We start from the raw sequence: 12023 nt of genomic DNA, 5'->3' as shown, positions 1-12023 counted from the left end.
CACTCATTAGCTTGGATTTAAAAAGGCGCGGCTGACGCACTCAGCCCGAGAGAAGGCACGAGAGAGGGAGAGGGAAAGGGAAAGGGGTGGGTGGGAGACCTGCGGTGCGCAACGGACGCCAAGACGCACCCAGCTGGACAGTGGGAGATGCGGTGCACACGAAGAAGAAGGGCGGTGAAGAAGGCGTTGGAAGCCTCATCTGCGAGGGGGGGGGGCGGGGCGGGAGCGCGCATTGGCGGGTGTCCTCCGCCGCATACATACTCTTCTTACCGCTGCCGCCGCCACTACCCGAGCAGTGACAAGGGGAGGGTGCGTGGTGGCATCGAGTGCATGTGCTTGCATTCAGTGAGCACGCCTACACTCACGCCGGCGCCGGTCGATGGGGTGGGTAGGGGGAGGGGGCGAGACGTTGGCCAGCACCGCAAAGAGTGCAATCACGCCGCATCCACGCATGTGAAACTGGGCGCCGGGGTTGAGGCGGGGTTCGAGTCGACGTAAATACGTGCCGCCGTAGAGGAGTGCACGCAGGCATCAGTGAAAGCAACGTCGTTCACCTTTTTGCTCAATTCAAAATTTAGACAACGACAAAGGCGTCATGCGGTGACGGGTGTTGAACGCTCACGTTCACAGCGTCACCAGGCGCACATATATATGTGTGTGTGTGTGTGTGGGCGGGGAGGGGAGAGGTCAGTGACTTGGAGGCACGGCGGCGGTGATGAAGCAGTAGCGAAGCTTTCTAGAGATATCACAACGCGAAGAGGTCCAGCCGGAAGACGCCCTCGGCGGAGAGGGACCGACTCGAAAAGCAGCCACGCAGACCTCGATGCGTCGCCGCCCCGTGCGCGGCGGCGTACGCCATGAAAGAGCTGCGCAGGAACACCTCCTTCGGCGTCGGCTCCACCTTCTTGCTGTGCTTGCCGGCCACCGCAGCCTTGCCGGACGACTTCAAGGCCGCCGCCGCTGTGGCTGCTACGTGGGCGCTGCGCCGGGGCGACGGCATTCGGCCCGTGTTGGAGCCGGGTGGCGCAATGCTGCCCTTGTCGAGCAGGATGTTGAAGCTGCTGGTGCCGAGGGGGATCGGCTTGCCAATGATGATGCTTTCGGAGACGCTGAGGTTGACGTCCTCCCTCTCCGTCATTGCCGCATTGTACAAGTGCTCCGTGGTGCGCTCGAAGGACGCCATGGTGAGGACGTTGTTGTTCATCTTTTGGATGCCGTATCGAGTGATGCCGAGAACAACGCCGCGACTCGTCATCACGTCGGCCAGGAGGTAGATGTGCCGAATGTCGATGTTGAGCGAATAGGCTTGCAAGATGCTCGTAATTTCCCTCACGATGGTCTCGCGGGCGGCCTCGATGCCGAGCGCGCGCTCTATGACGGCGACGTGGTTGCACGTGGTGCGCACACCATCCACGTACGGCAGCGACATGACCGACAAGAGCTCCGCTCCCTCCGCCAGCAGCTTCTCCGAGCGGTCGGCAATCATGACGCGGTTGACGCCTGGGACGCCACCGACCACGAGATCGGGCAGGAGGGTGAGCAGGTGCTGAACGTTAAAATGCACCCGCGCCGGGTCCTTCTCATAGGACTTGACGACGAGGGAATCGCGGCTCACCACGTCGACGCACGCCTCGGAGAGATGGCGCAGCGGCGACATTGGCCGCGCGGCCGCCGCGTAGAGCCGCTGGCACACCACTGCCGCATCGATTGGCAGCAGGAGGCGCTCGATGAGCTCCATGTTGAGGAAGATGTGAATGTAATACGCCCGCGGCGTCACAACCTCAACCATTTCGCGTGCGATCTCCTTCAGCAGCACCCGTTCCATCAGACCCTTCACCGCGCGCGCGGCTTGGTACTGCGTACGACTCGCCGGCGCGAGGTCTATCGACGTGAATTCGTCCTCTAGCACAATGGGAGCCGTGATGACCGGAGTGGCGATGCTCTTGTTGGCATTGATGATTTCCACGAGGCGCGGCACACCCTGCGTGATACTCATGCTGGCCACACCTGCAAAGTGGAACGTGCGGAGCGTCATCTGTGTGCTCGGCTCACCCACAGACTGAGCGGCGATGGCGCCGCACGGCGTGCCGGGCTCGCACAGCTTGCGGTGCACCTTGCGCGCTGAAGCCTCGAGGAAGTGAAGCAGCATGCCTTTGGTGAGTGGCAGCAGCTCGGCCTGAAGCGACTCTGCAAACGCCTGCACGGCAGCTGCGCTGGCCGACGCATCGGCTTTGACGGATGGCTGCACGCCGTTGTGTGGACTTGGCTTGCGCTTTTCCCCGCCACGAACTGCCTTAGCGCTCGCCGCTGCAAGCTCAGCGGCCGCAGGGGCATGGGCGTCCAGGGGTAGCTTCAGTTTCTGCCGCAGCTGCACCAGCTCGTCGCGCTTCTTGCGGAAGAACGCCTGAATGTCGCTGCGCAGGCGGTCGCTGCCGTGCTGCTGCGCGAGCTGCTGTAACAACTGCAGACCGGCGGCCGCAGACGACGGCGCCGCACCGCGTATCGCCGCCTCCGCCTTCATCAGGCGCGCGCAGGAGGCGAGCGTCGCCTCATCCGCGTGCAGCAGGTGATGCACGAAGGTGTCCAGCTCGCCAGGGAGCATGGACACGGCGTGCCATTCATCGTAGAGCCTGCGGTACGTTTGGAGGAGCGGATCCGCTGATGCGGCCAGCCCACCACTGCCCCCTCCCACGCTCAAGACATTGTCGATGTGCTTTCGAAAGCGGGCGTAGGCGGCACGGTTGCTGAGCCACTCCTGATCGAGGTTAAGTGGCGTGCCGTGCGCCCCCTCCATCAGCCACGGGTCCATGCCATCCTCGCCGTACCGCAGCTGAACAATGCTTCCCTGCACGCTACGCACAGAGGCGTCGTAGCCAACGCTCAGGTTCTCCATGGCCTTGCTGAGGCGGCGGTAGATGTAGCCAGTCTCTGCGGTCTTGACGGCTGTATCGACAATACCCTCGCGACCAGCCATGCCATGGAAGAAGAACTCCGTCGGCGACAGGCCAGAGTAGAAGGAGCTGGCCACGAAGCCGCGCGACGCGGGGTCTTCGGCGAAACGCGGGAAGTGCGGCAGGGCGCGGTCCTGGAAGGCGTTCATGATGCGTTTGCCGCTGACCGTCTGCTGCCCCACGCACGCCATCATCTGTGCAGTGTTGAGGGCGCTGCCTTTGCTCCCAGAATTCACCATGATAAGAGGTGCGTTCGACTTGGCATCCAGCGCTTGCACGGCGGCCGAGCCACACGCGTCACGCACCTGCGACAGCTCCGCGTTCAGCATCGCCTCCAGGCTCTGCTTCACGCTCATCCCAGGCTTGGGGATGAGCCGGCCCGTCTTGGCGAGAGAGATGAGACGATCGCACTTGTCGAACGACACAGCCAGCACGGCGGCCTTCTTCTCGTTGAGCGACGGCGTTGGCGACACATCACCGAGACCAAGGGAGAAGCCGTAGTTCTGAAGGTAGCGGGCGGTGAACTGCGCGATGCGCGACATGCACGTCGCCGTCTGCTCCCCTCCGCCCAGAGCGTAGAGGCGGGCAAAGAGCCCGTCCTTGGCGCCGCCACCCAGCAGCTTCTTGTCGAGTCGGCCGGAGAGAAAGACGGAGTCGAGGAACGCCACATACCCCTCCGCCGGATCGTCGTGCCGGCCAGCACCAGAGTAAAAGCGAGCCTTCGCTTCCAAGTTCAGCAGCAGCTGCGTCTCTGGCGTTGGCCGAAGGATGAGCTCGAAGAGCTGCTTGCCGGTCCACAGCTCCGCCGGCTTCAGGATGGCTGGAATCGGCAGCGTGTACTGGGTCTCGTTGCCAAGCCAGTGGGACACCATCTGCGTGAAGGAAGCACGGTCGAAAAGAGCGTCACGGGCGGTCACCAGGTAGGCGGCGGTCAGAAAGTCCTGCGTGCACGCGATGATGGGCTCACCGTTCTTGGCAGTGATGATGTTGTGCGACGTCAGCATCAGCTCCTTCGCCTCTGCGCGGGCCTCCTCCGTCTGCACAACGTGAATGTTCATCTCGTCTCCGTCGAAGTCGGCGTTGTACGGCGCGCAGCAACACTCATTGAACCGGAATGTGCGGAAGGGCAGCACGCGCGCGCGGTGCGCCATGAGCGAGATGCGGTGGAGCGACGGCTGGCGGTTGAAGAGGATGTAGTCGCCGTTCATCACGTGCCGCTCCACGACGTCGCCTATGCTGAGGCGCGCGGCGATGGCCTCACGGTCGCGGGCGTTGCGCAGCGACTTGCGCGAGCACTCCTTCGAGAGGTAAACGGTGAGGGCGCCCGGGTGCACGTGCGGGCCGTTGCGCACGAGCCGGCGCATGAGCTGGATGTTGCCAGCAAAGACGCGCTGCGGGTACGTCAGCACACGCGCGACGCGCAGCGGCACGGCAAGCTCGTCGATGCGAAGGTTTGGGTCGGGTGAAATGACAGACCGTCCAGAGAAGTCGACGCGTTTGCCGCTAAGGTTGCCCCGGAAACGGCCCTGCTTGCCTTTCATGCGCTGCGCGTAGGACTTGCACTCGACGGTGCGCAGGTGCGAAGGAAACCCCGGCAGCGCCGCATCCAGCAGCCGCGCCACACGCGTCTGCAGCAGCTCCCACGTCTCTACGCTGCGCGCGGCGTCGTTTGTGCCGTCGCTCATCATGTCAGAGCAGATTAGAATCTCGTTGTACTGCGTCGTCAAGTCATCCTCGCGGATGTGGTTCGTCGTCGACATGCCGCGCGGCCGCACGCACACGGGTGGGACGAGCAAGGTGCTGATGAGAAGGCTGCATGGACTGGTGCCAGGTTGCAGGCCTAGCAACGGCACCTGCTCCCGCGGAATCGCTTCAAAAAGCTCCTTCACACGCTGCGGGTGCAGGAACTCGTGTACGAACTCCTTGTGCGCGCCCACCTCCGAGTTGTGCATCGCAGCAGACCGCAGCTCCTCCTGGAAAAACGCCGTCGGGTCCTCATTCGCCTGCTCGCCGCGGCGCAAATCGACGAGGTACTTTTCATGGACGATGCGCATTGGCCGCACCCGCCGCACCGTGCCGTTCAGCCCACCGCACATGAGGCACACGCGCGTCTTGTAGGCGTCCTCCTGGATGCCCTTGATGATGGCGGCGCGCTGCTGCGGCTCGTGTGTCGTGGACCTCAGCCGGTGCAGGTAGTACTCCATTTCCTCTCGCGTGAGGAGCACGTTGGAGCAGCGCTTGCAGATTGTGCGGCATACTCGAATGACTGCAGAGAAGTAGCCGAGGTGGAAGACGGGCACCTCGAGGTCGATGTGGCCGGCGTGGCCAGTGCACTCGATGCTGCGCTGACCGCAGGTGTTGCACACCGATAAGCGGTCACTCGGGCCAAGGCGGCCATCGTTGACGCCGAAGTTCTTTTCGGTCCCGATCACGCGGTGGCAGGGCAGGACCGAGAGGCGGTGGATCGTGTCTTCAGAGAGGAGACTGTACTTGATCGAGGTCACCTCCACCGGCTTATCAAGCAGCGGCTGCACAAACTGCGCAGCCGTGGTGGCAGTCTGAGACATTGCGTGTGCCGTCGTGTGCGTATGCGTACGCGCTTCACCTTTTACGTGAGGGCCGCTGAGCTAGGAAGGAGGGGGTGGTTAGTCACGAGGAGATGGACGTGAAACGGAACGGTACGCGCCCTCAAGGAGACAAAGAAGCTGGAGGCGAGTGGCGAGCAACGAGGCGGGCTACACACGATGGCGCACCGTCAGCACGGCCGTCTAACGAGTAGAGGGAGGAGCAGACAGACAGGCACACAGATTGAAGAGAGCAGGAAAGCGACTGGGGGTCCCACCCTCCCTTTTCCGATTGCCCTACCGACTGCTGATCTGGTTTCCCGCCGACTTTCGCGAGTCGCCAAACGGACGTTTCTTCTCGGTTTAATGATTCGTTGTTTACTTGCAGCGACGCGTAAAACCTGCGCACGGACCCGCACATGTGCGCAACGGTGCCTTACGGGAGAGCGGCAAGGCTGTAACGGCGGTAACGCGCTCAGTGAGGGGTGGAGACGGCGACAAGGCCTGAGGAGAGAAAGAGGGAGCATGAGCGTCCGCAGGGACGGTTAACGGCGAGAAAAGAGAAGGAAGCGGAGACAGCGAGAAGAGTGCGCGAGACCAACATGCGAAGTGCGCGGTAGCCATACACTAGTGCGTTCGGCAGCAGAGACGAGCTGATGCCCCCCCCCACACACACACCATTCGCCGTTCGCGAAGGTGTGCGCGAGCATGTATACACGTTGGTGGCATTCAGCATACGTCTGCATGGGAGGTGTAGGGTTGCACAAGAGGACGGCAGGAGCAGCGTGTGGGGGTGCCAAAAATCGCCAGCGCTTATCGCGCGAAAACAACACAAAAGCCGTGCGCTTCACCTGTTCGTCTTGCCCACATGCGCGCACGCATTGAATTTGCACTCGCACAAGCCGCCCGCACCTCTGGCGCACACCACACCACCGACTCGTTTTTCCTTCATTCGTTTTTTTTTCCGTTTGCCTTGTTGTTACCAACGCCTTACGTGCAGCATTAAGCCTTCACAACACACAGACACACGCTTACGGGCACACATACACACATACAGGCACACGCATACGCCTTTCTTCTGCTTTTCTCCTGACACTTGTGCACTTTCTACGCGTCTGCCTTAGCATCCATGCCGAGCCAGGAGACGATCGGTGCTACCTTCTGCCGCATCTCCTCCTGCACCTTCGGGTCGCCGTCGCTGAAGGGCTTTGTGTCCTTCGCCCAATCGGCGATGCTGCGGTCACGAAGGACACCTTCCACAAACAGCATAAAGATGAGAACGGCGAACTTGTCGGGGGTGAAGTTGGTGGCAAACTCCTTGGCGCACTCGCGCAGGAACGTCTTCTGAATCTTCTTTTCACGCTTGTAGAACTCCGTCAACTCCTTCTCGTCGTAGCCCTCCGAGCGGGAGAAGAGCTCCGGCACCGTGCAAAGCCGCTTCAGCAGACGCGCGTGCGTCTTCATGGTCGACAGCAGGTCATCACGGTGCTCCAGCAGCATCGCAGACAGCGCCATCGGCGGCCCGTAGTGCTCCGGCAGGTTGTACTGGCTCAGCAGACGCACGGTGCGCCCAACAAGCTCGTCGTTCTTGCCCCAGGACTCCTTCAGCACACGCGCGAAAACGACCTTGGGGTCCTCGCGGTCGTCCCTGAGATCCGACTTGCCGACCGACTTGCCCGACTCCTTCTCCGGCTTGGTCGGCGCGGCCACTTCATCAGCCGCCGGGGCGTCGTCCTTCTTGCGCGCCTCTGCGGCACCCTTGGCCGCCTTCGCCTCCACCGGATGCTTCTCGTAGTACTGCGCCATGAAGGTCTTGGTACGGTGCTCATCGAAGTTGGACCGCTTACCGCACGCACCGCACACCATACTGATGGAAGCGGAGCCCTTCTTGCCAGCGTCGAGGTGGATGGCCGTCTCCGGGTTGCGGCAGTACTTGCACAACACAAACTTTCGAATGAAGTCGTACAGCTTGTCCTGCATGCGCTCCGTGGGGTGGGCGCCCATCAACAGGAACTTGTCGTCCTTCGTCGACACCGTACGCTGCGCTCCGAGTTCGAACTGAAAGTACTTCATGAGCACTTCCTCCGGGCGGTTGATCACCAGACAGATGTCGTGAATGTTCGGCAGCACCGTCTTGATACCGTTGCCGCTGCCCTCCACCTTGGTCTGCACGGCGGGCATCTTGTAACGGTAGTAGACATCATCCTTCTTGTCCGGGTCTATCGGCACCATCTGAGCCGCCATCTTGACTGCGAGGAGCGGACGCTTCGGGAAGCGTGCGAGGAGTGCAATACGAATAGCAGCGATCGAAGGTACCCTGACAGGTACCACGCGAGCTCGACAATGGCGTATGTGTGTGCGTGCAGGCTGGGCGGAATGATAAGACAGGTACTTGCTCCTTCTAAGACCCGGAAGAGCACACAATGCAAGGAAAGAAAATAAGGTGGTGGTGGTGGGGGGGGGCGGCGGGTAGGGCTCGGAGCAAGACCTTTGCGAGTTAGCTTACGGAGGATGGCAGGTGTAGCGACGACGTTGTGCTGCATTGCACATGCGCATACAGTTATCGATATACACGTGTGTGTGTGTGCGTGCGGATATCAGTGCACAGGAGAAGAGAGGGTGGGGTGGGGTGTGAAGATGTCGATGGTACAAGGAGGGAAGAGGGCAGGGGCGGGGCCGGGGGCAGCAACGAGGGCGCACCAGTCGCGCAAAGAGGTAAGAGAGAGAGAGCCTGTTGCTGCGGCTGCCCGGCATGTTTCGCGCGGCGCAGACATGCACGCAGGCACAGACACGTGCTCATCAAGGGTGCACACGCGAGGTGAACGCTTGCAGTCTTGCGGAGGCAGGGTCGCTTATGGCGTGCGCGCCGGAAGGTCGGCGTGTGTGTCGATCAGGTCGCGTGTCTTCTTTCGTCCATGCTGGGGGGGTGCTGCGTATGGTTGGATGGGTGAAGGGGGTGGGCTACGCGTGCTAGCCGACGTGCGCATGTGATTGCTTGCGCTTCTCTCGCCCTGCTTCTACACATGTCTCTGTCCTCGGCCCCGGCAACAGCATCCGCAGCGGCAGCAACAACACTGGAGGAGAAGGGGGTGTCTGTTGGTGCTGGTGGTGGAAGACCGCGAGAAGGAGCGGACCAGCAGGGCCGGCGCGGGGCTGTGCGTGCAACAGAAGCGTAGAGGGCGATACAGCCGCACCACACGCCCGCCCACAGAGCACGCCGGGTTCTTCTTCACCCAACACGCACCGCGAAGGGTCCTGCAGCACGGGGACGCGTTCCGCGCTCACACGCGGCCAAAGAGGGCAGGACGGGAGTTCAACGCGAAATCCACAACGGCCGAGCGAAGAAGAAAATGGCCGCGTCGCACAGAGCCGATCAGGAAGGGGGGGTGGCGAAAGGCCGCAGCGGAGCAGAGGATGCACCCAACACACGCACGTGCACAGGCACATAGAGAGGGAGAGGGAGATGGAGACGCCGACATGCCGTCGCGGGTAACGATTTAAAGAGGCGACTAAAGCAGCATTGGCGGGCCGCCGTGCCCGCACATCGCGCGAGATTGCGCGGACGTGTAACTTTAGAGAGGCGCCCCCTAAAACACGTCCACCGCGTCAAAAGAGTCCACTGAGCTCAGGCGTGCCGTCAAGGCGGCGACTGTGTCGCATTCGACGCACATCTTCTCCAGCAGCGCCCCGCTCAGTCCAGTGGAGCTGGCATTAAACACCCGCAGTGCCGCACGCAGAGCCGCGAGCTGTGAGGTGGAGAGGTGCCGTCGGCCGCCGCCGTCCACCGTTTGATCGGCGAGCTCGGCAGCATAGTAGTGCTCGACCATCTGCGTCGCACATTCATCATCGAGCATCCCCATGTTCAACGTCACATCCATCACGGACGAGGACGCGATAAGCGGGTTGATCCTCTCTGGATGATTCGTGGTGAAGACGGCGATGAAGGAGTCGGGCAGGTTCAATCCGTTGAAGAGGTCAATGAAGCGCTCTACCGTGAGATGGTCTCGGGTGAGCTCCTCTGGCACGCTATCTCTCAGTAGAAACGTGCCCCTGCACTCCGAGTCGCCGTCGTCGCTGTCGCTGCCGTAGTCCTCGTGACTGTCGAAAGACTCGCCAGATCTTGAGCCCGCAGACGAGGAAGGTGAAGCCGCCTGCGACTTGTCACCATCACCGTCATCGCTGCCTCTCACCTTGCCGCCAGAGGACTTCGTCCACTTCCCCAGCTGCCGCTCCCCCGCCAGCTTCCTCTGCCGCGCTTGCATGTTTATCAAAGCCTCCCAGGCGTCACCGATCGCATCGAAGTCTTCGAAGACGTACACGGACTGATGCGGGCGGACGCTTAGAGGCCCTGTACCCCTGCTGCGGCTTTCCCCGCCCTCTCTCAGCTCCATGTCGAAGGGCTGCAGAACTCTCTGCAACTCGTTCACCGTGATGATCTCGCTCATGGAGACCACCACGAGGTTGCGCCGCAGATGCCGCGCCAGAGCCTTCACAAAAGACGTCTTGCCCGTGCCAGGTGCTCCGTGCAGGAAGAAGGTAAGTCGAGGTACGACTCCCGGCACACCGAAGCGGCCACGCTCCTCCACAAAGTCGTCAATCATCGACAGGACGCGTGTCTTTCCAGGAAAGAAGAGTGAGTTGAACGTTTTGCCTCGCGACCCGCTTGACAGTTCGGCGCCGCGGAGGCCCACGTGACCTCCCGTCGTCGTCGTCGTCGTCGCCAGTTCCCGCACGGCGGTGACGGTGGTGCTGTCGCCTGCTTTCGTTCCCGCATTCACAGAAAACGATGCGGAGCTGGCAGCCGCCGCGCCCGTGATTTCCTCGCTCCCCAGTGCAGCACTTTCTAGCACATAGTACTTTCCGGAGAACTCGGCATGTGGATTTATATTGCGCATTTTTGGTGCCATGGTGCCCATCTTCGTGAATTGTGCCATCAGCAGCGATGGATAGATCACTAAGAGCGCTGCTCGCTTGCTCTGCGCCACGTGCCCTAGGTACCACGTGTGGACACGCCCCAGAAAGCCTTCGATCACGTCTTCCGCCGACTGCGACGCGTCGTACTTGCTAGCGCCGCCACGGGTGTTGCTGCTGTTGCATAGAGCCTGTGAATGCTCGTGCGGGAGCGGTCGACGATACTCGAGCACGACGACGCGGTCTTCAGGTGGTTGTTTGGGGTCTTCGAAAAAGGTCGACTCTGACTGCGTGCTGCTGCTGCTGCTGCCGCCACCGCCGCCCCTGCCTCGGTCTGCATTGCTCTGCGTCCCGGGGTCAAAGGGGCGCTCCTCGGAGATGACCGCACCTGCTCTGCCACCCACGCACGGCTCCGGATGATCATCCATGCTTTCCGCGTACCTGCGCATGCTGTAGAACATGTACATGTTCAACTTGTCAACCTGGTTGAGCTCGCTTGCCGCGGCACCAGGCCGTTTACCACCGTTTGGGCACTCCGAGCTCTGCTGGCTCTCCTCCGACCACCGCCCATCTTCGTCTCTGCGGCCACCTCGCGCGTGCCTGTTAGGAAGAAAGCGCACGAAGAGTCCGGGCTCCACTTGGATGGAATGCCCGTAGCTGGGGACAACGGAAAGCTCCATGCAAGAGGCAATCACGCGTCCGAAGAGCGAGCGGAAGCGTGTCGAGTAGGGCACCCAGTCCTCTTCGAACATGTCCGACTTGTCGAAAAGGAAGCTGTATTCGTAGTCCGCCGTGGCCACGGCATCGCACGCGTCGGCGCCGCGCTGCATGCTGCGCACGTAGCAGTGGGAGACGTATCCCATAATGCTGCGAATCATAATATCGTCCTGGATAACGCGATTGGGGTTCACTCGCTCCATGACCATGGCAACTTGCCTATCAAAACACGAGGTGAGCCACCGATAAAGAAAGTTGGGCCACGCGTGGAAAAGGAAGGGGAAGGCCCGCAGGCACAGGAACGGCACGACGGCGGCGAGGAGCAGGCTCGTGAGAGAGCTGCCGCTCCCCAGGGAGAAAGGGGCATCCATTTGATCGAGGAGGGCCGCTCAGCGTGCAATGGATGCGCTTGTGAACAGATTTCCGCCCTTGTGAGTGTGTGTTGGTGCTCGCCGCGGATGTGGGGGCATGTGTATCCGATGAGAGAGGGAGAAGGGCGGCCAAGAGAACTTGGCAGACCACTTCCTGGCGGCAGAGAACGACAGTGATGGCGAGACGAAGAACGAGGGGAAAAGAAGGAGGGTGGGAGGGGGGCGCATGATATGCCGCAGCGGGCGTGGCGAGTGCGAGACTCGAGCTACGAGGAGCACCTCAGAGCAATAACCGAGATCAGGGGGTGGGGATGGGGGAGGGGGAGGGCGAAGAGAGCAAGGAGGTGTATGTGTGTGTGTGTGCGTAGGCGGCAACTCTTTTAGCGCTCTGCTCGCTTCGATGCCCTTCCAGTGGGCAATACCCTTTCTCCCCTATTCCGCCCCCCCCCCCCCCCCCCCCCCCCCCCTCTCCCCCCCCCAACACACCCCCCCACCACCAACCCCCCCCC

General features: G+C 61.8%; 3 protein-coding genes across 3 annotated transcripts; all 3 read right to left on the bottom strand.

Moving 5' to 3' along the window:
* Nucleotides 1-745: 745 nt before the first annotated feature.
* LDBPK_340380 (DNA-directed RNA polymerase III largest subunit, putative) lies at nucleotides 746-5518 on the bottom strand (the record flags this gene model as incomplete). Its single annotated transcript, XM_003864155.1, has 1 exon — nucleotides 746-5518. One exon carries the CDS (start codon nucleotides 5516-5518, stop codon nucleotides 746-748), a length of 4773 nt encoding a protein of 1590 aa, XP_003864203.1.
* Nucleotides 5519-6622: 1104 nt separating this feature from the next.
* Nucleotides 6623-7759, bottom strand: LDBPK_340370 (eukaryotic translation initiation factor 5, putative; the record flags this gene model as incomplete). The annotated part of the gene is made up of 1 exon (XM_003864154.1): nucleotides 6623-7759. One exon carries the CDS (start codon nucleotides 7757-7759, stop codon nucleotides 6623-6625), a length of 1137 nt encoding a protein of 378 aa, XP_003864202.1.
* A 1343-nt stretch (nucleotides 7760-9102) lies between these two features.
* Nucleotides 9103-11514, bottom strand: LDBPK_340360 (hypothetical protein, conserved; the record flags this gene model as incomplete). Its single annotated transcript, XM_003864153.1, has 1 exon — nucleotides 9103-11514. One exon carries the CDS (start codon nucleotides 11512-11514, stop codon nucleotides 9103-9105), a length of 2412 nt encoding a protein of 803 aa, XP_003864201.1.
* Between the last annotated feature and the right edge of the window lie 509 nt (nucleotides 11515-12023).

Source organism: Leishmania donovani, chromosome 34, assembly GCF_000227135.1.
Source record: "Leishmania donovani BPK282A1 complete genome, chromosome 34".
NCBI lineage: Eukaryota > Euglenozoa > Kinetoplastea > Trypanosomatida > Trypanosomatidae > Leishmania > Leishmania donovani.
Note: the sequence above shows the minus strand (reverse complement) of the source record. Positions and strands in the feature narration are given on the sequence as shown.